Raw genomic sequence first — 24,312 nt, forward strand, 5'->3', positions numbered from 1 at the left:
TGACACTGGACTAGAGCAAGGAAAATGGTAAAAAAGAGCTTCATTGGATATGCAAAAAAATGGAAATGACTGGTTTTAATATATTAGAAGTGTTAAAATTCTGAATTAGTTATACAAGAGAATATCCTTATTCTCAAGAAATACAATATAATACTGGGAGGCAGAAGTACATAAAACCTATTCAAGTGATCAGAAAATAGTAAACTTTTTTAGATGCTTATTTACAAACACTATATATGCCCCTGTATTACATATCCATAAAAAAGCCAAGGACAACTGAATTATGAACCCTGGCCTGTTTAATATTGTCTCAGCTGTGTCTGATATGGCAGGAAAGTAAAAAACAATTTTTGGTGTGAAAGACTGAATTGTAGATTTACAACAGAAATTGAATACACAGATTTTGGTCATCCAAATATATAATTGAAAATTTAAGACACAAGAATTATTGACTTCAGAAAACTGTGCTGTGTGTACATGTGTTTTTATGTCTACACCATCAAGAACTAAGTTAGACAAGAAAAATTGGAATTTTCTTGACTAGAGCATGGCAATGGCCAAAAACTTACCGCCAGTGTTTCTCAACTCTTCGGCTAAGGGCAATTTTTTCTCCTACTTCTGTGCACACAGGATTAGTGAGAACTATTTTACCCAAATCTGCCTTGACTGCACTAACTCGCCCTCCTGTAGATAAGGATCCTATGTTCACCATTAGCACTTCATTCTTGGATAGTTTTTGTACCTAGAGAAAAATAGTAAGAAAAAAAAAAAAAAACACTTAAATCTAAAATTGAACTCAAAACTAATGTGGACATTCACTAAACATTGTTAGAAATAAGTTTAAAGAAAAATTTAAAGGAAAGAATTTACATTCTAAAATACATTTATTAAAACAAACAGGTGTGGTGGTGCCATGGCTCACTTGTTTAATCCTTCGCCTGTGGCATCAGCATCCCATAGGGATGCCGGGTTCTAGTCCTGGTTGCTCCTCTTCCAGTCCAGCTCTGCTGTGGCCCAGGAGGGCAGTGGAGGATGGCCCAAGTGCTTGGGCGCTGCACCCACATGGGAGACCAAGAGGAAGCACCTGGCTCCTGGTTTCGGATTGGCATAGCTCCAGCCATAGTGGCCATCTGGGGGGGTGAACCAATGGAAGGAAGACCTTTCTGTCTGCCTCTCTCTCACTGTCTAACTCTGTCAAATAAAATAAAAACAGGTATATGCGGCATTTGAACATTTTTTTAAGTTATACCTCCTACATTAAGCTCCTAAGAATTTTAAACAGACTTTAACAGAAGAGTTTGAAAATGTCCCCAGGGTCTATGCTGTGGCTCACTTGGCTAATCCTCCACCTACAGCACCCGCATCCCATATGGGCGCCAGATTCTGTCCCAGTTGCTCCTCTTGCAGTCCAGCTCTCTGCTGTGGTCCAAGAGGGCAGCAGCGGTTGGCCCAAATGCTTGGGCCCTGCACCCACATGGGAGACCAGAAGAAGCACCTGGGTCCTGGCTTCGGATCAGCGCAGTACCAGCTGTGGTGGCCATTTGGGGAGTGAACCAATGGAAGGAAGACCTTTCTCTCTGTCTCTCTCTCTTACTATCTATAACTCTGCCTGTCAAAAAAGAAAAGAAAAGAAGGGGGGGGGGGGAAGGAAAAGGGAAAGGGAAAGGGAGAGGGAAAAGGTAAGGGAAAGGGAAACGGAAGGGAAGGGAATTTCCTGAAGGCACATAACAGGACAATAGTCAAATGGATTTGGAGGTCTACTCATGTAGACTCTTTCAATAAATAAGTAATTTTTTAAAAAAAGAAGAAGACCTAAATGAAAGATCTCTGTGAGTGTGATCCCAGTGGAAAGAATGGGGCCATCAAAGAAGGAGGTACCTTTCTCTGAAGGGAGGAGAGAACTTCCACTTTGACTATGACCCTATCGGAATAAGATCAAAGTCAGCGAACCCTAAAGGCTTCCATAACCCTGGCAACTCATGACTAGAGCCTAGGGAGATTACTAACGCCATGAACAGGAATGTCACTGTGTACTTACATCCCATGTGGGATCTGTCCTTAATGTGTTGGCTAATGTGCAGTGATGCTATAACTAGTACTGAAACAGTATTTTTACACTTTGTGTTTCTGCGTGGGTACAAACTGATGAGATCTTTACTAATTACATACTGAATCGATCTTCTGTGTATAAAAATAATTGGAAAAAAAAAAACCTGGTGTTAAATTGGAAATGGCATAGAAAATTAATTTTATAAAAAAGAATATTATGTAGGATCTCTGTCTTTAATGTGCTGTACATTGTTATTTAATGCTATAACTAGTACTCCAACAGTATTTGTTTTCATTTTGTGTTGCTATATGGGGGCAAACTGTTGAAATCGTTACCTAATATATACTAAACTGATCTTCTGTATATAAAGAGAATTGAAAATGAATCATGATGTGATTGGAAGGAGAGAGGGAGCGGGAAAGGGGAGGGTTGTGGGTGGGAGGGAAGTTTTGGGAGGGGGAAGCCATTGTAACCCATAAGCTGTACTCTGGAAATTTGTATTCATTAAATAAAAGTTTAATTAAAAAAAAAAGTAGTTTTTAAAATATAAATCTGCAGTGAAATTTCAGGGAACGTGCACATTAAAATTTGGCAACTATCAATATAATGGACCTACAAAAACACTGCAAATCTATTCTTTCTCAGACTGTATTCTTGCCAACAGAGAATAGGTAATTTCCTATCTTTGTGAAAGGAATCTTAAAAGTACCATTAGAGTCACAAGTACTATTACTTATTTATAATATGTTAACACAATTACTACTTGCCTTTTTTAACTTCTTACTTGATTTATAACTGATTGCCATATGGAAAAATTTCAAATTATTTACCTTTCCTTCAGTTACAAAAGAATGAAATACTAAACAGGTTATACATGTTCTGACTATATTTTTTAAAACTAGCATGGTAAGGCCGGCGATATGACTCAATAGACTAATCCTCTGCCTGCAGCAACGGCACACTGGGTTGGGGCGCCAGATTCTGTCCCGGTTGCCCCTCTTCAAGTCCAGCTCTGCTGTGGCCCAGGAGTGCAGTGGAGGATGGCCCAAGTCCTTGGGCTCTGCACCCGTATGGAGACCAGAAGAAGCACCTGGCTCCTGGCTTCAGATCAGCGCGGTGCGCCAGCCATAGCACACCAGCCACAGCGGCCACTGAGGAGTGAACCAACGGAAAAAGGAAGACCTTTCCTCTGTCTGTCTCTCTCACTGTCCACTCTACCTGTAAAAAAAAAAAAAAAAAAAAAAAAAACAACAACAAAAAACTAGAATGATAAACAGTATTTACCTTTGCTGCCTTTTTATCTCCTTCTGTACGTACACCTAGAAGCCGTCTAAGAAGAAAATAAGAAATTTCCAGTTCTGTGAAGATCTCTGGCAAAGCTCCAATTGCACCAAGCACCTGCCCCACCATTCTGTCAGCTCGGCACAAAGTGGGGTCTATTTTTGTTCCAACACCTAACACAAAAGACACACAAATTTCTATATCTATGTTTACTTAAAATGTATTCAAAGCTAAAGTTAGTCATACCAGGATAGCATATACTACGCAATTTAATAGTTGTATTTGATAATAGCACTTAATAGCTGCTTAATAAAATCCTATTTTAAAAAAATCACAGCTGAGGTCTGCTCTGTGGTGTAATGGGCTAAGCCTCCACATGTGGTACCAGTATCCCATACAGGCATGAGTTCTAGTCCTGGTTGCTCACTTCCAATCCAGCTCTCTGCTATGGCCTGGGAAAGCAGTGGAAGATGGCCCAAGTCCTTGGGCCCCTGCACCCATGTGGGAGACGCAGAAGATGCTCCTGGCTCCTGACTTTGGACCAATGTGGCTATCTGGGGATTGAATCAGTGGATAGAAGACCTCTCTCTCTTTCTCTTTGCCTTTCTGTATCTTTGCCTTCTAAACAAGTAATCAAAACTTTAAAAAAAAAAAAAATCACTCTTCATCAAAAAACACAAAACACCAGAAACACTTTTCCTTTTAAATTTAAGGAATAAGATTTTCTATTATAACTATAAAAAAGGCAATGACTCCTGTCTTAATCAGATGTAGTTCATACTTACCTTAATGAAGATAGAAAATATGTTTTAATAATTTACAACATATTAGTTAGAAAAGACAAATGTCTGGGATGTCAGTAAGAACAATGAGTTTGGTCACATTTTAAATTGCACTGGTTTTATCTTTGTCTACCACCTAGTTGGTACCATCACAAACTAATGTGTGTTGCAGTAAAATCCAGCTTGGCAGCTACCAGGAGAAAACAAAACAGGGTTCTTTACAGGTTCTTTTCTAGCGTCATTCCTGGAGATGTACCTTTTGATGTTTTGGGGTTTTCCTTAGAACAAATGATTTCAATACTGTATGCCCACTACAAAAAGCCTTTCCCAAGGAAGCGTCTATTGAAAATGATCAGAGGCTAAAAATTTAACCATAAAAGATAACATCTAGGACAAATTACACACTAACCAAAAAATTTAAAAAAGAAAAGTTTTGTAATGAGATGTCAGTGGGAATTCTGTGAAGTCTCACATATTCCTATAAGGCCAAATAGATAAGCTGGACTGTCTCACATGATCTTAAGCTTTCTTATATAGTTGGTCTCAAAAACTGCAAGTAAAAGCTTGAGAACAGGTATCAAGAATCTGGCTGAACTTTGAAAAATATACTATAACACACAGTCACTTTCCAACAACTGTAACATTAGGCATTATACAAATCTGTTTAAATACTACCGAAACATTAAGCTAAACAAGCAAATACTTTTTTGGAGGCCACACCTGGAAAGAATACAAACATCAGTTCAGAAACTCACTAGATAAGCAATTCTAACAAGTAGGGCAGACCCTAACAATTGTCTAAGTAGGGTAGAACCTACTTTTAACACCATGGTGGGATGCCAGCGCTGCAGGCAGTAGCTTTACCCACTAGGCCACAGTGTATTGTTGTTTATTTGATAACACTTTGTCCTCATATTTTAGTATTTTAAATATATTATATTAGTCTATAGAACACTTTAAAAATGCTGTCTTAAAAAATATTGTCAGTAATTGTAACATCTGCCTCTTTAAGACAGTTCTTTCTTACAATGCTTTGATTTCTGTGTTTGTGCCTTCCTGCTTTACACCTGAATCATAATATTCTATAGAAAATATTTTAAATGCTGTAATGCAGCAAAGCAGCCGACTGCTCCAGTTCCAATCCAGCTCACTACTGTAGCCTGGAAAAGCAGTTTAAGATGTGAAAGATGGCCCAAATCCTTGGGCCCCCGCACCCAAGTGAGAGACCTGGAAGAAGCTCTTGGCTCCTGGTCTCAGATTGGCGCAACTCCAGCCATTGTGGCCTGCTGGGAAGTGAATCAGCAGAAGGAGGACCTTTCTCGCTGCCTCTCCTCCTCTCTTGGTGTAACTATGACTTTTCAATAAATAAATCTTTAAAAAATTAAAAAGAACACTAACTATAAGTTAAAAAGTATGTATTAGAGAACCAACAGAACAATCTGAAAAAAAGTAATGTATTAAGCCAAAAAACACCCCACAGTAGCTCAACAGCAGTATGAAAAACACATTAAGCACAAAGAAAAAAAAAAAAAATCAGCAAACTTCAAAATAGTGAGATTATCCAGCCTGAAGAACAGAAAGAAAAAGAAAAAGACAAATGAACAGTATCAGGGACCTGAACACAAAACATACCAACAAATGGGAAAGAAGTCCCAGAGGGAGAAGACAAAAAAAGCACATGAAGAAATGTAACCAGTACAGACTTCCCACATTAGAAAAAAAGGGGAGGGGGATTAACCTACATGTCCAAGAAAAGATCTACCCTGCCATAAGACATGTCTCAAATTGTTAAAAGAAAAGCAGCAAACAATTTAGTAGTCATTTACAAAGGATTCTTAAAAGATTATCAGTTTCTCAGAGGATCCCCAATTAGAATCACAGCTGACTTCTCTTCAGAAACCCTACAAGCGAGGAGGGAATGGAGAGATATCGCCCAGGTATTAAGAGAGAAAAACTGCCAGCCCAGAATATTATATCCTGCAAAGCTCTCATTTGTGAATGAAGGTGAAAGAAAGACCTTTCACAGCAAACAGAAATTGAAAAGAATTTGTCGCCACACATCCAGCCCTGCAAAAGATGCTTAAAGATGTCATACACACAGAAACACAGAAACATGGTCACTAATATGAAAGAAGGTAAAGGAAGGAAACCTCACAGCAAAAAATCACAGGAAACCCAAAAATGATAGGGCAAAGAATAGTCACATTAAACGTTAAAGGCCTGAACAATCCAGTTAAAAGACACAGATTGGCTGATTGGGTTAAGGAACAAAACCCATCTATCTGCTGCTTACAAGAAACACATCTTTCTAACAAAGATGCACACAGACTGAAGGTAAAAGGCTGGAAAAAGATATACCATGCCAACAGAAATGAAAAAGGAGCAGGCGTAGCCATCTTAATATCGGACAGCATAAACTTTACCACAAAAACTATTAGGAGAGACAAAGAGGAACACTATATAATGATTAAGGGATCCATTCAACAGGAAGATATAATGATTATCAATGTATATGAACCTAATTACAGGGCACCAGCTTATTTAAAAGACTTGTTGAGGGAATTAAAAAGAGACATAGACCCCAATACAATAGTTCTGGGGGATTTCAATACTCTACTCTCAGAGATAGATCAACAGGACAGAAGACCAACAAAGAAACAGTAGGTTTAAATGACACTATAGCTCAAAAGGACCTAACAGATATCTACAGAACATTTCATCCTACATCTAAAGATTTTATATTCTTCTCAGCAGTGCATGGAACCTTCTCTAGTATTGACCACATACTAGGCAATAAAGCAAGTCTCAGCAAATTCAAAAGAATTAGAATCACACCATGCAGCTTCTCAGACCATAAAGGAATAAAGTTGGAAATTAGCAACTCGGGAACCCCTAGAACACATGCAAACACATGGAGGTTGAACAACATGCTCCTGAATGAACAATGGGTCTAGAAGAAATTAAAAGAGAAATCAAAAATTTTCTGGAAGTAAATGAGGATAACAGCACATCATACCAAAACCTATGGGATACAGCAAAAGCAGTGTTAAGAGGAAAGTTTATATAAATAGGTGCCTACATCAAGAAATTGGAAAGGCACCAAATAGATGAGCTTTCAAGTCATCTCAAGGATCTAGAAAATCAGCAGCAAACCAGAGCTGGTTTTTTGAAAAAATAAACAAAATTGACACCCCATTGGCCAAACTAGCTAAAAAAAGAGAAAAGACTCAAATCAATACACTCAGAGATGAAAGCGGAACCAAAACAGACACCACAGAAATAAAAAGAATCATCAGAAATTACTACAAGGACTTGTATGCCAGAAAACAGGGAAATCTACCAGAACTGGATAGATTCCTGGACACATATAACCTACCTAAATTGAACCAGGAAGACATAGAAAACCTAAACAGACCCATAACAGAGACAAAAACTGAAACAGTAATAAAGGCCCTCCTAACAAAGAAAAGCTCAGGACCAGATGGATTCACTGCTGAATTCTACCAGACATTTAAAGAAGAATTAACCCCAATTCTCCTCAAACTATTCAGAACAATCGAAAAAGAGGGAACCCTCCCAAATTCTTTCTATGAAGCCAGCATCACCTTAATTCCTAAGCCAGAAAAATATGCAGCATTGAAAGAGAATTACAGACCAATATCCCTGATGAACATAGATGCAAAAATCCACAATAAGATTCTGGCCAATAGAATTCAACATCACATTAGAAAGATTATCCACACAGACCAAGTGGGATCTATCCCTGGTATGAAGGGATGGTTCAATGTTCGCAAAACAATCAACGTGATACACCACATTAACAGACTGCAGAAGAAAAACCATATGATTCTCTCCATAGACACAAAGAAAGCATTTGACAAAATACAACACCCTTTCATGATGAAAACCCTAAGCAAACTGGGTATAAAAGGAACATTCCTCAATACAACCAAAGCAATTTAATGAAAAACCTACAGCCAGTATCCTATTGAATGGGGAAAAGTTGGAAGCATTTCCACTGAGATCTGGTACCAGACAGGGATGCCCACTCTCACCACTGCTCTTCAATATAGTTCTGGAAGTTTTAGCCAGAACTATTAGGCAAGAAAAAGAAATTAAAGGGATACAAATTGGGAAGGAAGAACTCAAACTATCCCTCTTTGCAGATGATATGATTCTTTATTTAGGGGATCCAAAGAACTCTACTAAGAGCCTACTGGAACTCATCGAAGAGTTTAGCAAAGTAGCAGGATATAAAATCAATGCACAAAAATCAACAGCCTTTGCATACACAGACAATGCCACGGCAGGGGAAGAACTTCTAAGTTCAATACCATTCTCAGTAGCTACAAAAACAATCAAATACTTTGGAATAAACATAACCAAGGGCATTAAAGACCTCTATGATGAAAATTACAAAGCCTTAAAGAAAGAAATAGAGAGGATACCAAAAAATGGAAAAATCTTCCATGCTCATGGATTGGAAGAATCAACATCATTATAATGTTCATTCTCCCAAAAGCAATTTACAGATTCAATGCAATACCAATCAAATTACCAAAGGCATTCTCAGATCTGGAAAAAATGATGCTGAAATCCATAGGGAGACAGCGGTGACCTCGAATAGCTAAAGCAATCTTGTACAACAAAAACAAAGCCAGAGGCATCACAATACCAGATTTCAGGACATACTACAGGGCAGTAGTTATCAAAACAGCATGGTACTGATACAGAAACAGGTGAATAGACCAATGAAACAGAATAGAAATACCAGAAATGAACCCAAACATCTACAGCCAACTCATATTTGATCAAGGATCCAAAACCAATCCCTAGAGTAACGACAGTCTATTCAATAAATGGTGCTGGGAAAATTGGATTTCCACGTGCAGAAGCTTGAAGCAAGACCCATACCTTTCACCTTACACAAAAATTCACTCAACATGGACTAAGACTTATATCTTCGACCCAACACGATCAAATAATTAGAAAGCATTGGAGAAACCCTGCAAGATATAGGTACAGGTAAAGACTTCTTGGAAAATACCCCAGGAGCACAGGCAGTCAAAGCCAAAATTAACTATTGGGATTGCATCAAATTGAGAAGTTTCTGTACTGCAAAAGAAACAGTCAGGAAAGTGAATAGGGAACTGACAGAATGGGAAAAAATATTTGCAAACTACACAACAGATAAAGGGTTGATCACCAGAATCTACAAAGAAATCAAGAAACTCCATAACATCAAACAAACAAGCGACTTAAGAGATGGGCCAAAGACCTCAACAGACATCTTTCCAAAGTGGAAATCCAAATGGCCAACAGACACATGAAAATGGTCAAGATCACTAGCAATCAGGGAAATGCAAATCAAAACCACAACCAGGTTTCACCTCACCCAGGTTGGAAAGGATCACATTCAGAAATCTACCAACAATAGATGCTGGAGAGGATGTGGGGAAAAAGGGACACTAACCCACTGTTGGTGGGAATGCAAACTGGTTAAGCCACTATGGAAGTCAGTCTGGAGATTCCTCAGAAACCTGAATATAACCCTACCATACAACCCAGCCATCCCACTCCTTGGAATTTACACAAAGGAAATTAAATTGGCAAACAAAAAAGCCAGCTGCACATTAATGTTTATTGCAGCTCAATTCACAATAGCTAAGACCTGGAACCAACCCAAACGCCCATCAACAGTAGACTGGATAAAGAAATTATGGGACATGTACTCTATAGAATACTATACAGCAGTCAAAAACAATGAAGCCCGGTCATTTGCAACAGGATGGAGCAATCTGGAAAGCATCATGCTGAGTGAATTAAGCCAGTCCCAAAGAGACAAATATCATTTGTTTTCCCTGATCGGCAACAACTAACTGAGCACCAAAGGGAAACCTGTGGAAGTGTAATGGACACTATAAGAAATAGTGAGTTGATCAGCTATGGTGCTGACTGTTGATGTACAATGTAATACTTTATCTATTTGAGAATTTTTTTTTTAACTCTGTAATTAACACACAATTCTTCTTAGGTGTCTAAATCTTAACTGAAAAGTGATCCCTGTTAAATATAAGAATGAGAAAAAGAGAGGGAGAAGATGTACATTTGGGGACATGCTCAATTGGACTTGCCCCAAATGATGGAGTTAGAAAAGTTCCAGGGGATTCCAATACAATCCCATCAAGGTGGCATGTACCAATGCCATCTCATCAGTCCAGGTGATCAATTTCAGTTCACAACTGATCACACTGATAGATCTAAGAGTCAAAGGGATCACACAAACAAAACTAGTGTCTGCTAATACTAACTGATAAAACCAAAAAAAGGGAGAGAAGGATCCAACATGGAAAGGGGGAGACACAGCAGACTCATAGAATGACAGATGTCCTAAATAGCACTCTGGCCTCAGAATCAGCCCTTAAGGCATTTGGATTGGGCTGAAGAGCCTATGAGAGTATTTTAGGCATGGAAAGCCAAGACACTCTGGGAAAAAAAAGATGAAGAAGAAGACCTAAATGAAGGATCTCAGCGGAAGGAACAGGGCCGTCAAAGTAGGAGGCACATTTCTCTGAAGGGAGGAGATAACTTCCACTTTGACTATGGCCCTGTTGGAATAGGATCAAAGTCGGCAAACCCTAAAGGCTTCCATAGCCTCAGCAACTCATGGCTAGAGCCTAGGGAGATTATTGACGCCATAAACAAGAGTGTTAAATTGTTAAATCAACATCAGGAGTCACTGTGTACTTACATCCCATGTGGGATCTGTCCTAATTAGGTTGTCCAAAGTGAAGTAATGATATAGCTAGTACTGAAACAGTATTTTTACACTTTGTGTTTCTGTGTGGGTGCAAACTGATGAAATTTTTACTTAGTATATATTGAAGCGATCTTCTGTATATAAAGATAATTGAAAATGAAAAAAAAAAAAATCCTTGGTGCTAAATTGGAAATTACATAGAAAAGTAATCAATCTTTTTTAAAAAATATCATGCAGGATCTCTGTCATTAATGTGATGTACACTGTTATTTAATGCTATAACTAGTAGTATTTTTTCACTTTGTGTTGCTATGTGAGGGCAAACTGTTGAAATCTTTATATATACTAAACTGATTTTCTGTATATAAAGAGAATTGAAAATGAATCTTGATGTGAATGGAAGGGCAGAGTGAGTGGGAAAGGGGAGGTTTGCGGGTAGGGGGGAAGTTGTGGGGAGAGGGAGCCTTTGTAATCCATAAGCTGTACTTTGGAAATTTGTATTTATTAAATTAAAAAAAAAAATGAGACAAAATAAATAAATAAATAAATACTTATATAAAAAAAAAAGATTATCAGTTAATTTTTCATGAGAAACCTGGTCAGAATACAATAAGGAAATTTTTTCAAAGAAACATATAAATAAGACACACAAAAGCGGGAGACCACTTATTTTCCTTCTAACATTTTATACTCTAGTCTTACTGTAAAAGACAACAAAATGTCATAAAACCTTGTCTTTATTGGTGAATGGTAATATATGAAATCAGAAACCCATCAAATAGTTTTAGCAATTCCTCTAAAAGTTATTCTCTAAAGTCCATTCCACTGTTATCTTCGATCTCATTATACAAAGTATATTTTTCCATAACTTACCATTTTACAAAAATGTAAGCAACTGAAGCTAAGTAAATAAAAATATAGTGATATATCTTAAATACTGTCAAGTAACTTTATTAATGCTAAAAAGTTATTCATAAAACAAAATACGACTGAAACCTTAGCCACATGAATAACTGCCATCTATGGCCTCCACATTAAGTTAAAATACCTAATTACAGAAATACTCCTTTCCATTTTACATAAAAAAGTAACCCAAATAGCCACAAATAAAATTCTAAACTTTCAGTTGAAAAAGTCTTACCAATGAGACCACCTGGAGCAGCATACTGAAGATCATTATGTTCCGCAAAAAGTGATATAATTTTTGAAAAGATTGGTTTACACATGAGTTTTCCATCATTATCTTTGGAAACAATACCAGGTCGGACTTCTATTTCCTGGCCCACCTGAAACATAAAAAATTGGAAGTTTTTGGAGCATTTAAATGTAAACAGTCCAAGAGGTAGACTGCTGAAGCAAAAAATCACTAATTGTATCTCAAAGTTTAAACATTACAACAGAAGGATTAACAATCAAAATACAGGAATTTATTTTAATGTTGTAACCACTAAATTTAAGTTATTATCTATACAAACCTGAGTACAGACATAAAAGATAACTGCATTTAAAAGGAAAAGTAAATAAAATATTTCTCTTTAAAATATTCAAAAATTGATTTTTATGATAATTGTTCTGCTTAGTGGAAGTTTAAAATTCAGTTTACCTTTAAAACTCCTTTTAAAATACTACCACCAGCTACACCCCCTTTAAGGTCGTCAACCTCACAGCCAGGTTTGTTAACATCAAATGACCTGATAACTGGGGAAAAGAGAAAAAAGAGAAACCATGCAGTCCATTTTGTTATTTTAATCAAAAGAGATAATTTTTTCAATTATCTTTTCTAAGATACAGTATCACACCAACAATCAAGGTGGCTTTAAGTATTAAGAAAAGCAGAAAAGTAATCTGAGCAGTAAAAAACAATCTATGATTTACCTGTATTATTAAGAACAAACAACAAAAAAACCAAAAACTAATTATTTGAAAAGGACAACTGTTCTGGACTTAACTGTGTGCCCCTCAATCTCTATGTATTTCATATGTATTTGGAAAAAGCTTCTTTTTTAAGCATGCAACTGACTTAAAGTGGGAACAGTCACTATGGTACAGTGAATCAAACTGTGGCTTAGGGTGTCCCCACGCCTTACAGGAGGAGTGCCTGTTTTTGAGTCTTTGATCTGATAATGCACACACTAGGATGTAAGGTAGCAGGTAATGGCTCATGTGTTCGGGTCCCTACCACCCATCTGAGAGACTGAGATAGAATTCCACTGTCCCTGCTATTACATGTATTTGGGAAGTGAACCAGAAAATTGGAGCTTGGTAGTGCTCTCTCTCACACATACATAAAAATAAACAAACTAAGCTTTATAGACACACCAAAGTCTTTAAAATAGTCCCTAACCTATCTTGAATGAAATCCTTAAGAGAGACACCCAAAAGTAGATGCTCAGAAGAAATATCATGTGAAATACAGTGAAATGGAAATCAACCACAAGCTCAAAGGAGGAATCCCAGAAGCCAAAGTTGCCAATAACATGTATCTTATACATAGTCTTCACAATGGAAAAAAGAATTATTCTTTTGTTGCCTCAGCCATTGAGACTGTGATATTTTATGGCAAACCTATTATAGTACAACCCTATTCCCATTTCAAGAGAAATATACAGGCATGTATGTGCTTATATGACTAGGCTACACAGGAAGGGGTATGGAATTCACATACCTTCTTGAGTGTTGTTCAATTTTTTCAACACTTCTGTGTTATATGAGTTCAGTAATAAAAACATACTATCATCCCAAACTATGTAATTTATGCATAGGTGAGCTCAGCAATGATTATGAAGAGTGTGTATCAAAATCAAGAAAAATGTTCCAGAAAACATATAAAATCCTGAGTGTGACAAACCCAATACATATCCATAAACTTAAAATAATCAAACCATTCTTATAATTGATGCACAAATTTAAATTGAGTTAAAAAACACAAAAATTATCACTAATGGAACAAAAATTACTTATTTTCAGCCTCAATATGCTGCTACTCATTAAAACGTCATATTTCATAAAAAACTGTTAATCCAATCTTAAACATGTAACAATCCATATACCATACATTACCTAGCACAAAAAGTTAATACTTAATCATTTAGGATTCTGTCCCTCATCTTGTAACGCAGTCTAGCACTGACAATACAACAGTATAATCAATTCAACTTAATTATAAACTTTGATGTATGCCACTTAATTCAGAATGGAACGATGCCCTTGAATTTCACAAACCTATTTAAAATTCAAAAAAAATCACATGAAGCTTATAATTTACTACCAAGTTGACAGAAAGAACAAATAATAAAACATCCTTAAAGGGATATCGACAATGCAAAGATTAAGTCAACAGTCAAAAGGCAACAGAAAAGTACTTACCAATAAGTCGCGGTTCTGAAGTAAAGTCTCTTGGAGGTACTGGAATTTTCTTTACTATGTACTCACAGACCACTTCAATATTGTATTTTAACTGAGCAGAAATTGGGATAATAGGAGCCCCTTCTGCTACAGTGCCTATACGACAAAATTCAGAAAAGTTAGTAACTTTTTAGTTTAAATAAAATATTTTGGGCCAACGGCATGGCTCATTTGGCTAATCCTCTGCCTGCAGTGCCAGCACCCTGGGTTCTAGTCCCGGTTGCTCCTCTTCCAGTCCAGCTCTGTGCTTGGCCCAGGAAGGCAGTGGAGGATGGCCCAAGTGCTTGGGTCCCTGCATCCTCATGGGAGACCCAGGAGGAAGCACCTGGCTCCTGGCTTCGGGTCGCTGCAGCGCCTGCCACTGTGGCCATTAATTAGGGGAGTGAACCAACGGAAGGAAGACCTTTTTCTCTGTCTCTCACTCACTGTCTATAACTACCTGTCAAATTAAGAGAAATATATTTTGTACAACTATTCCATCAAACACCTATAAATAGCATCAACTGGTGACAAAAAATCATTGTATTCAGAAATATCACAATACTGTTTTTCTATCTGATATACTATTCCCTTTAACAGAAAAAGTAAGTTTACATTAGCATATACAGTAAAAGGATAAATATGGTAAAAGGAATACATAGCCAGGGCCAGTGCTGTAGCGACAGGGTTAAAGCCCTGACCTAAAGCACCACCATCCCATATGGGTGCTGGTTCTAGTCCTGGCTGCTCCATTTCCAATCCAGCTCTCTGCAATAGCCTAGGAACCCAGTGGAAAACAGCCCAAGTCCCTGCTTCTGTGTGGTATACTCAGAAGAAGCTCCTGGCTCCTGGATTCAGATCAGCATAGCTCCAGCTGTTGCAGCCATCTGAGGAGCGAACCAACAGATCAAAGACTTCTCTCTCTGTAACTCTTTCAAATAAATCAAATAAATCTTTTTAAAAATACATACAGCCATTATTAGAAAAGAAATTTCACTGTTTTTTTTTTTTTTTTTCAGATTTATCAATTTATTTGAAAGTCAAAGTTACAGTGAGAGAGGGAGAGAGAGAGAGGACTGATCACCCTGCTGGTTTACTCCCCAAATGGCTGTAAGAGCATGCTGGATCAGGTAGAAGCCAGGAGCCAGGAGTTTCATGTGCGTGCAGCGGTCCAAGCACTTGGGCTATCTTGCCCTACTTTCTCAGATACATTACCAGGGAACTGGATCAGGAGGGGAGCAGTGGGGAGCTGAACTGGTTCCAATATGGGATACTGGTGCTGCAGATGGCAGCTTAACCAGCTACACCACAGCTCAAGCCTCTCCAAGCTTTAAAACGTGATTTATTCTTCAGTAAATGTCAAAACAGAATTACATATTTTTTACTAAACCCTGACTGCCTAACATACATAAAATTTACTTCCAATTAATTATCAAACAAGCTACTCCGCAGGATAGACCACAACCACAACCACACAACAGAGTTCACAGCCTTTCAGATACATAACAAGGGCAAGAAATCAAATGCCAAAAATAAAATGCATCAGATCTTCTCCAGAAAGAAAACAATCTTTTTTAGAAGAAAAAACAAATTATAAAAATTCACTGGCCCAAGTGCTTGGGCTCTGCACCTGCATGGGAGACTGGTAGGAAGCGCCTGGCTCCTGGTTTCAGATTGGCACTGCAGGCAGGCCATAGCATTTGGGGGATGAACCAACGAAAGGAAGACCTTTCTTTCTGTATCTCTCTCATTAACTCTGTTAAATATAAATTAAAAAAAAAAAATTTCACAACATGAGACTGGCATTGTGACAAAATGGGTTAAGCCATCACATGATTTTTCCAACATCCTACATGGGCACTATTTCAAGTAGTAGTTACTCCACTTGCCATCTAATACCCTGCTCTTGTGCCTGGGAAGACACAAGACAATGGCCCAGGTAACTCAGGACCCTGCCACCCATGTGGGAGTCCTGGATGGAGCTGCAGGTTACTGATTTTGGTCTGGACCAGTCCTGGATGCCACTTGGGAAGTGAAGAAGCAGAAGACAATCTCTCTCTGTAGCTCTGCCTTTCAAATAAACAAATCTTTTAAAAGGAATAAAATAAAAAAGAACTCAAGGCCAGCACCAGCTCTGTAAAAACATACTACTGAAAATTTAAGTATGAGTTCCAGAATAATCAGATAATCAGGAAGTAAATCAACCAAGAGCAAAGTGTCTTCATCCATTTTTAGCGGAAAAGACTTTAAAAAAAAAAAAGGAGAGCCCGGCGCCGTGGCTCACTTGGTTAATCCTCCACCTTGTGGCACCTGCATCCCATATGGGCACTGAGTTCTAGTCCTGGTTGCTCCTCTTCCAGTCCAGCTCTGTGCTTGGCCCAGGAGGGCAGTGGAGGATGGCCCAAGTGCTTGGGCCCTGCACCCACATGGGAGACCAAGAGGAAGCACCTGGCTCCTGGTTTCAGATTGGCATAGCTCCAGCCATAGTGGCCATCTGGGGGGTGAACCAACGGAAGGAAGACCTTTCTCTCTTTCTCTCACTGTACATAACTCTACCTGTCAAAAAAAAAACCCAAAAACCAAAAACAAAAACAACCTTGCTGGCAAAGTTTCTGGAGTATAACCTCATTTCTACCTAAAAAAGTATATGGACTCAAGACACAGAGTTCCCATTCTGAATTAGTCTACTGATAAAGTAACAAAAGTGTCAAGTACCAGGTGAAGAAACAAGTCTTACTAAAAGTAAATTCATCTGGTTTTGAATAATCATAACTGAATTACCTGTCACATTTATTGATACATTTCTTACACATTTCAGTTTCTTACCTTGTACAAATGCAAGGATCTGTTCATACTGTTCTTTAGCCTGACTTTCTTTCACCAAATCAATTTTGTTTTGTAGAATCAAAATATGTTTCAGTTTCATAATTTCTATGGCAGCTAGGTGTTCAGATGTCTGAGGTTGAGGACACGATTCATTACCAGCTAAATTGGTGTTTAAAAAGATTGTAAAAAACCAAGGTGAATGGTTAAAAATTAGGTGAGACCCAACAGAGAACCCTGGATGTCCTACTCAAGGCAAATTTCTAGATCCTGAGGCCAAATATTTACTCTATAACCCATTTAAAATTGTCAGATTTCACTGAATTATGAGTCTTTTAATGTATATTCTTCATCCTAAATGCAATTGTGGACTCTGAAATTTTAGTTTCTGAAATTTTAGAGCCTACTCACAGCTTTTGAACTGTTCATATACAAAAGTACTTCAGGTTTCATTTATTATACATAACCAGAATAGCCAAAAATAGAACTTTGAACTCTTAACTACTGAAGTATTCTGACTTAGACAACCACAGAAATTCCCACTCCTCCATGATATCCACTTTCTGATACTCATACCTACTGGAATTTCACCCTTTTAACTACAGGACATAGCTAATGATTTCTAGCCCACATAATGTGGCATGGTAATGACATGTCACTTCTCAAACCAAGTTACAAAAACTTGAAGCCTAAAGTAATGAATTAAACTTATGCAGAGATCCACATGATACTGAAGTGAACTCAAAAGCAGACTATAAATAAGCAACAGCCTTGATGGCAGATATACTACATATTTAACTAAAAACAAATCTTGAGTCAGAAATATTAAAATTCCAGGGCCTCAGAAAATGTCTGCAGCACCAAGTCACTAACTTCTGAAGTACTGTTATAAGGCAACAAATAGCTAATAGAGCTATTCACTACTAACAAAACAGAAAAACAGTATATTCAAAGTCAAGGAACAAAGTACTGTAACTATTTTGCTATACATGCCAAAGAAAGACCATCTTCCTCAAGCTATCACATCCATTTGCTTAGCAGTATACCCATTTGCCATACTTCTAGTAAAATAAACGGCCTTGGGGTCAACGCAGTGGCATAGTAAGTTAATTCTCTGCCTGAGGTGCAGGCATGCAATATGAGTGCTTGTTCTAGCCCCGGCTGCTCTACTTCTGATCCAGCTCTCGGCTATGGCCTAGGAAAGCAGTAGAGGATGGCCCAAGTCTTTGGGGTCCCAACTCCTATTGAGAAACCTAGAAGATTCTGGTTTCAAGCTTTGGATCTGCTCAGTTCTGGCTGTTGAATTTATTTGGGGAGTGGATGAAAGATCTCTCTCTCGCTCGCTCTACCTCTCTCTATAACTGTTTTTCAAATCAATAAAATAAAATCTTTTAAATAATTAATTCATTAAATTTTTATTTGCTTATATAGTAGACAGAGACAGAGTAACAGACAAAGACACACAAAACATACCCTAACCACTGGTTCATTACCCAAATGTTAACTCCAAGGAACTCAGTAAGGATCTCCAATATGGGTGGCAGGATCTCAATAATTTGAGGTCCCGCTGCCTTCCAAGAAGTTTTCAGGAAGGTAGGTTAGGAAGAACTGGGAATTCAATCTAGGCACTCAAATATTGTATGTAGGCATCCCAAGAAATGTCTGCACCAATGAACACCAAGTAACCCTAAGTTACTTATTAAACCCTACACATGGGGCCAGCACTATGGCTCAGGAGGTTAACACCCTGGCCTGAGGCAATAGCATCCCACATGGGCGCCAGTTCTAGTCCCAGCTTTTCCACTTCCAATCCAGCTCTCTGCTGTGGCCTGGGAAAGCAGCAGAAGATGGCCCAAGTCCTTAGGCTCCTGCACCCATGTGAGAGACCTGGAAGAAGCTCCTGGCTCCTGGCTTTGGATTAGCGCAGCTCCAACTGTTGCAGCCACTGGGGAGTGAACCAGCAGATGCAAGACCTCTCTCTCTCTCTCTGCCTTTCCTCTCTGTGTAGCTCTTTCAAATAAGTAATAAATAGATTTTACTTATTTATTTGACAGGCAGAGTTAGAGACAGAGAGAGAGACAGAAAGAAAGGTCCTCCCTTTGCTGGGTCACTCCCCAAGTGGCTGCAATGGCCAGAGCAGCACTGATCTGAAGTCAGGAACCAGGTGCTTCCTCCTGGTATCCCATGCGGGTGCAGGGCCCAACCACTATGGGCCATCCTCCACTGTACTCCTGGGCCACAGCAAAGAGCTGGACTGAAAGAAGAGCAACTGGGACTAGAACCAGTGCCTATACTGGATGCCGGCACCGCAGGCAGAGGATTAACCTACTGTGCCACAGTGTCGGCCCCAAATAAATCTTAAAAAAAATAAATAAACCCTACGCATTGGTTCATAAAGTATCTGTCAATTATAGGGGCAATCATTCTATAAAACAGAACCATAGTAAAGGCTCTATTCAGAAGAGCTTATATATAAACAAAACAAAACAAAACAAAACAAAAAAAACAAAAAAGCATACTAGTTTGAAAGGCAGATTGATAGAAAAGGAAAGACAGAAGAGAGACATCTTCCAGCTACTGATTCACTCCCCAAAGGCTGCCAGGGCCATGACAGGCTAAAGCCAGGAGACAGAAATTACATCCAAAAATTACATCTACAACTTGGTCAGGCAGAGCATTATGTATTTGGATTGCCTCCCAGGCACCATTAGTAGGAAGTTGGGTTGGAAGTTCCAAGTCACTGATGCTGACACTAGGCATTATAAAACAGGACACCCCCAGCCCAAGTCATGGGTTAAACTAAACCAATGTGCCATAGTGTTCATCCCAAGGTTGGCAGTATTTCATATGTATTGTCACACAGCCAAGTTGGGAAAGGAACTGCTACTTCAAAAAAAAAAAAAAAAAAAAAAAAAAACAATAACCCTCCCTGTCTCATACCTTTCCTAAAAACTATAATCAGTGCTTCTATCAGACTACCTGAGGTTGGTTTTAGGAACTCTATGAACTTGAAACTGATAGCCAATGTATAGCAATTATTTTAAATAAACTCCATGTAGACCCTCCAAAACAGAAATTTTAACAACTCACACAGAGCCAAAAGCATAACCTTTGAAAATTTCCAAACAGACTTTGATGTCAACATGAGTAATACTGACATCTAAATAAACCAGTGAACAATACAGAGATATTAAGATAAGCAAGCAAACCAACATATATTTTGTATTCCAAAACTTTTAAATAAAATGAACCTCATTCCGGGGAAAGAAAACTGCACCATTAACTTCTTAAGACTTTTTCTTTTGCATGTTATCATATGAATTCTCACAAGATAGTAGCCTCACAGACAGTATGTTGTGATACTGGATTGGTAATATTTATATTTGTATGCCCAATTAACTGTTACTTATGCTATTATAATGCCTTCAAATATTCTCTTTTACTGTATTTCAGACATTCTATAAACTGATTTGTCCAAATCATTTCTGATCAATTTACCTATCAACAGAAGAGCTGCATCCATCACTGCTGCACCATTCAGCATAGTAGCCATCAAAATATCATGACCAGGACAGTCAACAAAAGAAACATGTCTAACAATTAAGAAATGACAGTCAACCTTCATATCAATTAAAAAACATATATTTCACAAACTTCTTAATCACTTCAGAAGTAATTAATTTTGCTGAAAAATAAATTGCTACAAAAATTTGGTACTTCAAGAATCTTATAATCAAATTACCAGGTGAAATTAAAATTACTGATCATAAAGCAGGTAAGCTGTATGCAGATATAACCTATCCAACAGGATCTAATACTTTTAAAATCCCTGAAGATATATATATATATATTTTACAAAACATACTGAGAAAAACAGATTTGTAACTCAACATCATACAAGTAAAAGATACACTGTAAATGCTCTATTGTTTTTTGCCAATCATCTAATTGGACTATTTTTTTTTTACTGTTGCATATTCAGTTTTTTACATATTCTAGTCCCAGAAAAATGCAAGTTTTAAATATTATCTTGGCTATGGTAGCTTGTCATTTTTTCTCAGAAGGGTGTTTGCAAGGCAATTATTTTTAATTTTGATAAAATTAAACCTACTCATTTTTTCTTTTATGGTGTAATCTCAAATAACTTCTCACCAAGTCCTGGGCCCCAAGGATTTTCTTCACACTTACATCTAAAAGTTTTGTTTTACCTAGTTGCCTTGAGTTAATAATCAAATATACCGTTAACCTTTGATATCCGTAAGAGTCTGTTTTAGGAACTCCTGCACCAAATACTGCACCATCTTCTTCCTCCCCTAGCACATCTGTCAAAGATCAGCTAAAGACAAGTTTTCAATTATATGCTTTCTTTGCAACATATATGAATATTTAATTATGGCAAAATTCTAAAAAATGGAGCAAAGCCCTTGGAAAATAAATGGCAACAATTTTAAGTGATAATATTACAATTACAAACATGCATAAATTTAGGTGCAAGATATCTAAAATTCAAATTAAACAATGCATTAAGAATGCTGAAATTTAGAGTAATTTCAGGATAATTATTGATTTATAGAAAAAACTTATAATACAAAATTTTGTTGTAATGATGCAGATTTTATCATGACCAAGTGAAGTTGAATAAATTGCTTTTGAAAAATAATTTGCACTGACAAAATGAGAACTATAATCCACAAAACAGTTTGCTAACAGATATCTAGCATTCTGAAAAGCTAAGTGAAACTGTATGAATACAAAAACAGCAGCATTTAAGCAAACAGACAAAATTATATTACCCATTTAAAAACTGTATTTTCATGATCTAACCTTATCTTTGCTAATCCTAATATTTCTACATCCATCATTTGGTTGACACCAGGGTCTCCCATAGAAATCAGAAATACAATCAAAACCCACCTAAAACTATATGTGGTAACAAACCAAAGTATGAAACGTAGGTCAATGTTAAGCAGGAGTAGAACAATACTTTTTTTGAAGTAAAAACAATTTTTGAAACAAAAGAACTCTAAAAAAAGAAACATAAGTGTACTGATTTCACTGTTCTCATAATCCTTCTTTACAGAACTTACAGATACATATTTAAAACAATCAACTTTTCAAGTTACATTTATTATTGAACTAACACAATTTTAAAAAATTAACCAACTTTTATAAACCGTTCTACTTCCAAGGCCAGAAAATGTTAGATTTATCTTTTACCCATATTTTTTCAGAAATGCATCTGTAACAAGTGGATTTATTTCAATTGTTTAACAGATTCATTTATTTCTACAACTTCAGGACAAAACAGACATGTTTAGCATAAAAATGATTACCTGACTAGTTTGAAGTTCCCTTTGGTCCCTGGAATGTCTGTAGGAAACTCATCAGGTGTATTGCTTCCACAGGATCTATAACATTCTGGGCGAGGACACCCTAAGTCATCAAGTTTATAAATCTAAAGGTTTCAAAAAATATATTGAGTTTGTCATTTGTACAGACAACAAATGAACTAAAATGGATTGTATTTCCATGGCACACTCTATACCTTAGCATTCGCATACCCAAGCTTGATAGTGATATTTCTTTCCAGTTCATTTTTGAATCTGACAGTGTGAACACCAGAAATAGCTTTTACAACTGTGGATTTCCCGTGAGCAACATGACCAATGGTACCTGCAAACAGCCCACAACAAAAAAATTAAATGCGGCAAATTATAGCCAGTAGTTGAAAGCAAAAAATTAAGTTACTAGTCCCTGTAAAGTCATCAATGCATGCTTTCAACACTAAATATGAAACACAAATGAAGAGAAGTTTTCATGTAATTGAATATTTTGGCTTAAAAACTGTAAACTATCCAATTGAGGAATCTCAAGATGATCACATTTAAACAATCAGTAAAAGGTGCATAAATTTTGTTTGCTAAGAAACTACCTAGTGTTTCCAAAGTCAGGTAAAAAAGGACACAAAAGTACAGAATTCATGATGGAACATAAAACCAGCCTAAGGGAGAATAGTCTATTAAGTGAGAAGTAAATGTTTCAAATCTTTTAATAAGCATGAGTCTTACTAGGTTTTATTTAGATTTTCATGAGAGTCTGAAATACATTTACAGAACTTGTAAATTACTAAAGTCACAAATTAAGGATAAACACATACTGGATACAGGTAAATAGGTAACAACAAAAAGACTTTAGAAACAGTGATCTAAAATAATCTTGGTAAGCCAAATTTTTCATTTGTGTCTTAAACTTTTTATAAAGAATAGGGCACTACTGTTGTTTTACTTCTGTGTAAACATACTTTACTTCTGTTGAAACATATTCTTAAGACAAATGTAGCACATTCTTTATTTTTTGGGAAGTCATTTAGTTGTTTTACTGATGACTCACATAGATTCCTTCAATATTGAATCTTGTCATAATTCTCTTAATCACACGGAAGAATAGAATTCCCTTTCACAAGTCAGTCAAATCAGGTCATGAGAAATGTAGCACCCTTCATGCAGCTATTCTTACCTATATTAATTGTGGCTTGCCTGCTGATAATTTCTTGTGAAAGTGGAGTCAACTTAGTAACATCCTGCAAACAAACATTTTATTTTAAATCAATGTAGGGAGGACGCATTAGGGGTTTGACTTTGTGTTTACTATTTATTTATATCTCCCCACCATTATCTACTTAATTATTTCAGACAAATGAGTTTGTTCCCAAAAAGCAATCTTTGTATTTCAGAAACAGAATCTGAGCGCCAGAGCTCTTAATTCATCAGAACAATTTCAACGCTCACTCTGTAGAGATCCGAACCGCAAAGCTACCAAGTTTTCAGGAGATTAAAAAGTGAAATATAGATGTTTTATATGGTTTTACTAGAAGTAGAAAGTTAATTATTTAAACTACGTCGGCTTCCCAGTCTTTCAAAGATGAAAACCACTAGGATGGGTAGGAAAAATAACCGAATATCCAGAAAGAACCCTAGCAATCAGCGGGGAAGTAGGGACATTCGCGCGGTTCCACAACAAACTCTAGGCTCTCTCCTCTAATTCAGACCAACTGTGTCGCCCAAACGGATCCCGAAAAACCTCGCCACTCTCCAACACAAGCTCACTTTTTACAATCTCAAAGAGAAATCTCACCAACGTAGCAAGATCCTGACGAGAAAGATGCGGCTGCCGCAGCGTCACTCCAACCTGACCAGCCGCCATCTTACTTGGAGAAGACGTTGACGTGCCCG

At 37.3% G+C, this 24,312-nt stretch overlaps 1 protein-coding gene across 1 annotated transcript; it reads right to left on the reverse strand.

Moving 5' to 3' along the window:
• Positions 1-540: 540 nt before the first annotated feature.
• LOC133754208 (eukaryotic translation initiation factor 2 subunit 3, X-linked-like) lies at positions 541-24,312 on the reverse strand. The gene is made up of 11 exons (XM_062184720.1): positions 24,215-24,312; positions 23,597-23,660; positions 22,626-22,753; positions 22,414-22,535; positions 20,579-20,673; positions 17,084-17,242; positions 14,240-14,374; positions 12,477-12,571; positions 12,015-12,159; positions 3,335-3,504; positions 541-742 (listed from the first exon to the last, which is right to left on the reverse strand). Exons 1-11 carry the CDS (start codon positions 24,281-24,283, stop codon positions 566-568), a joined length of 1,359 nt encoding a protein of 452 aa, XP_062040704.1. The 5' UTR covers positions 24,284-24,312; the 3' UTR covers positions 541-565.

This window comes from Lepus europaeus, chromosome Y (assembly GCF_033115175.1).
Source record: "Lepus europaeus isolate LE1 chromosome Y, mLepTim1.pri, whole genome shotgun sequence".
In the NCBI taxonomy this organism is placed as follows: Eukaryota; Metazoa; Chordata; class Mammalia; order Lagomorpha; family Leporidae; genus Lepus; species Lepus europaeus.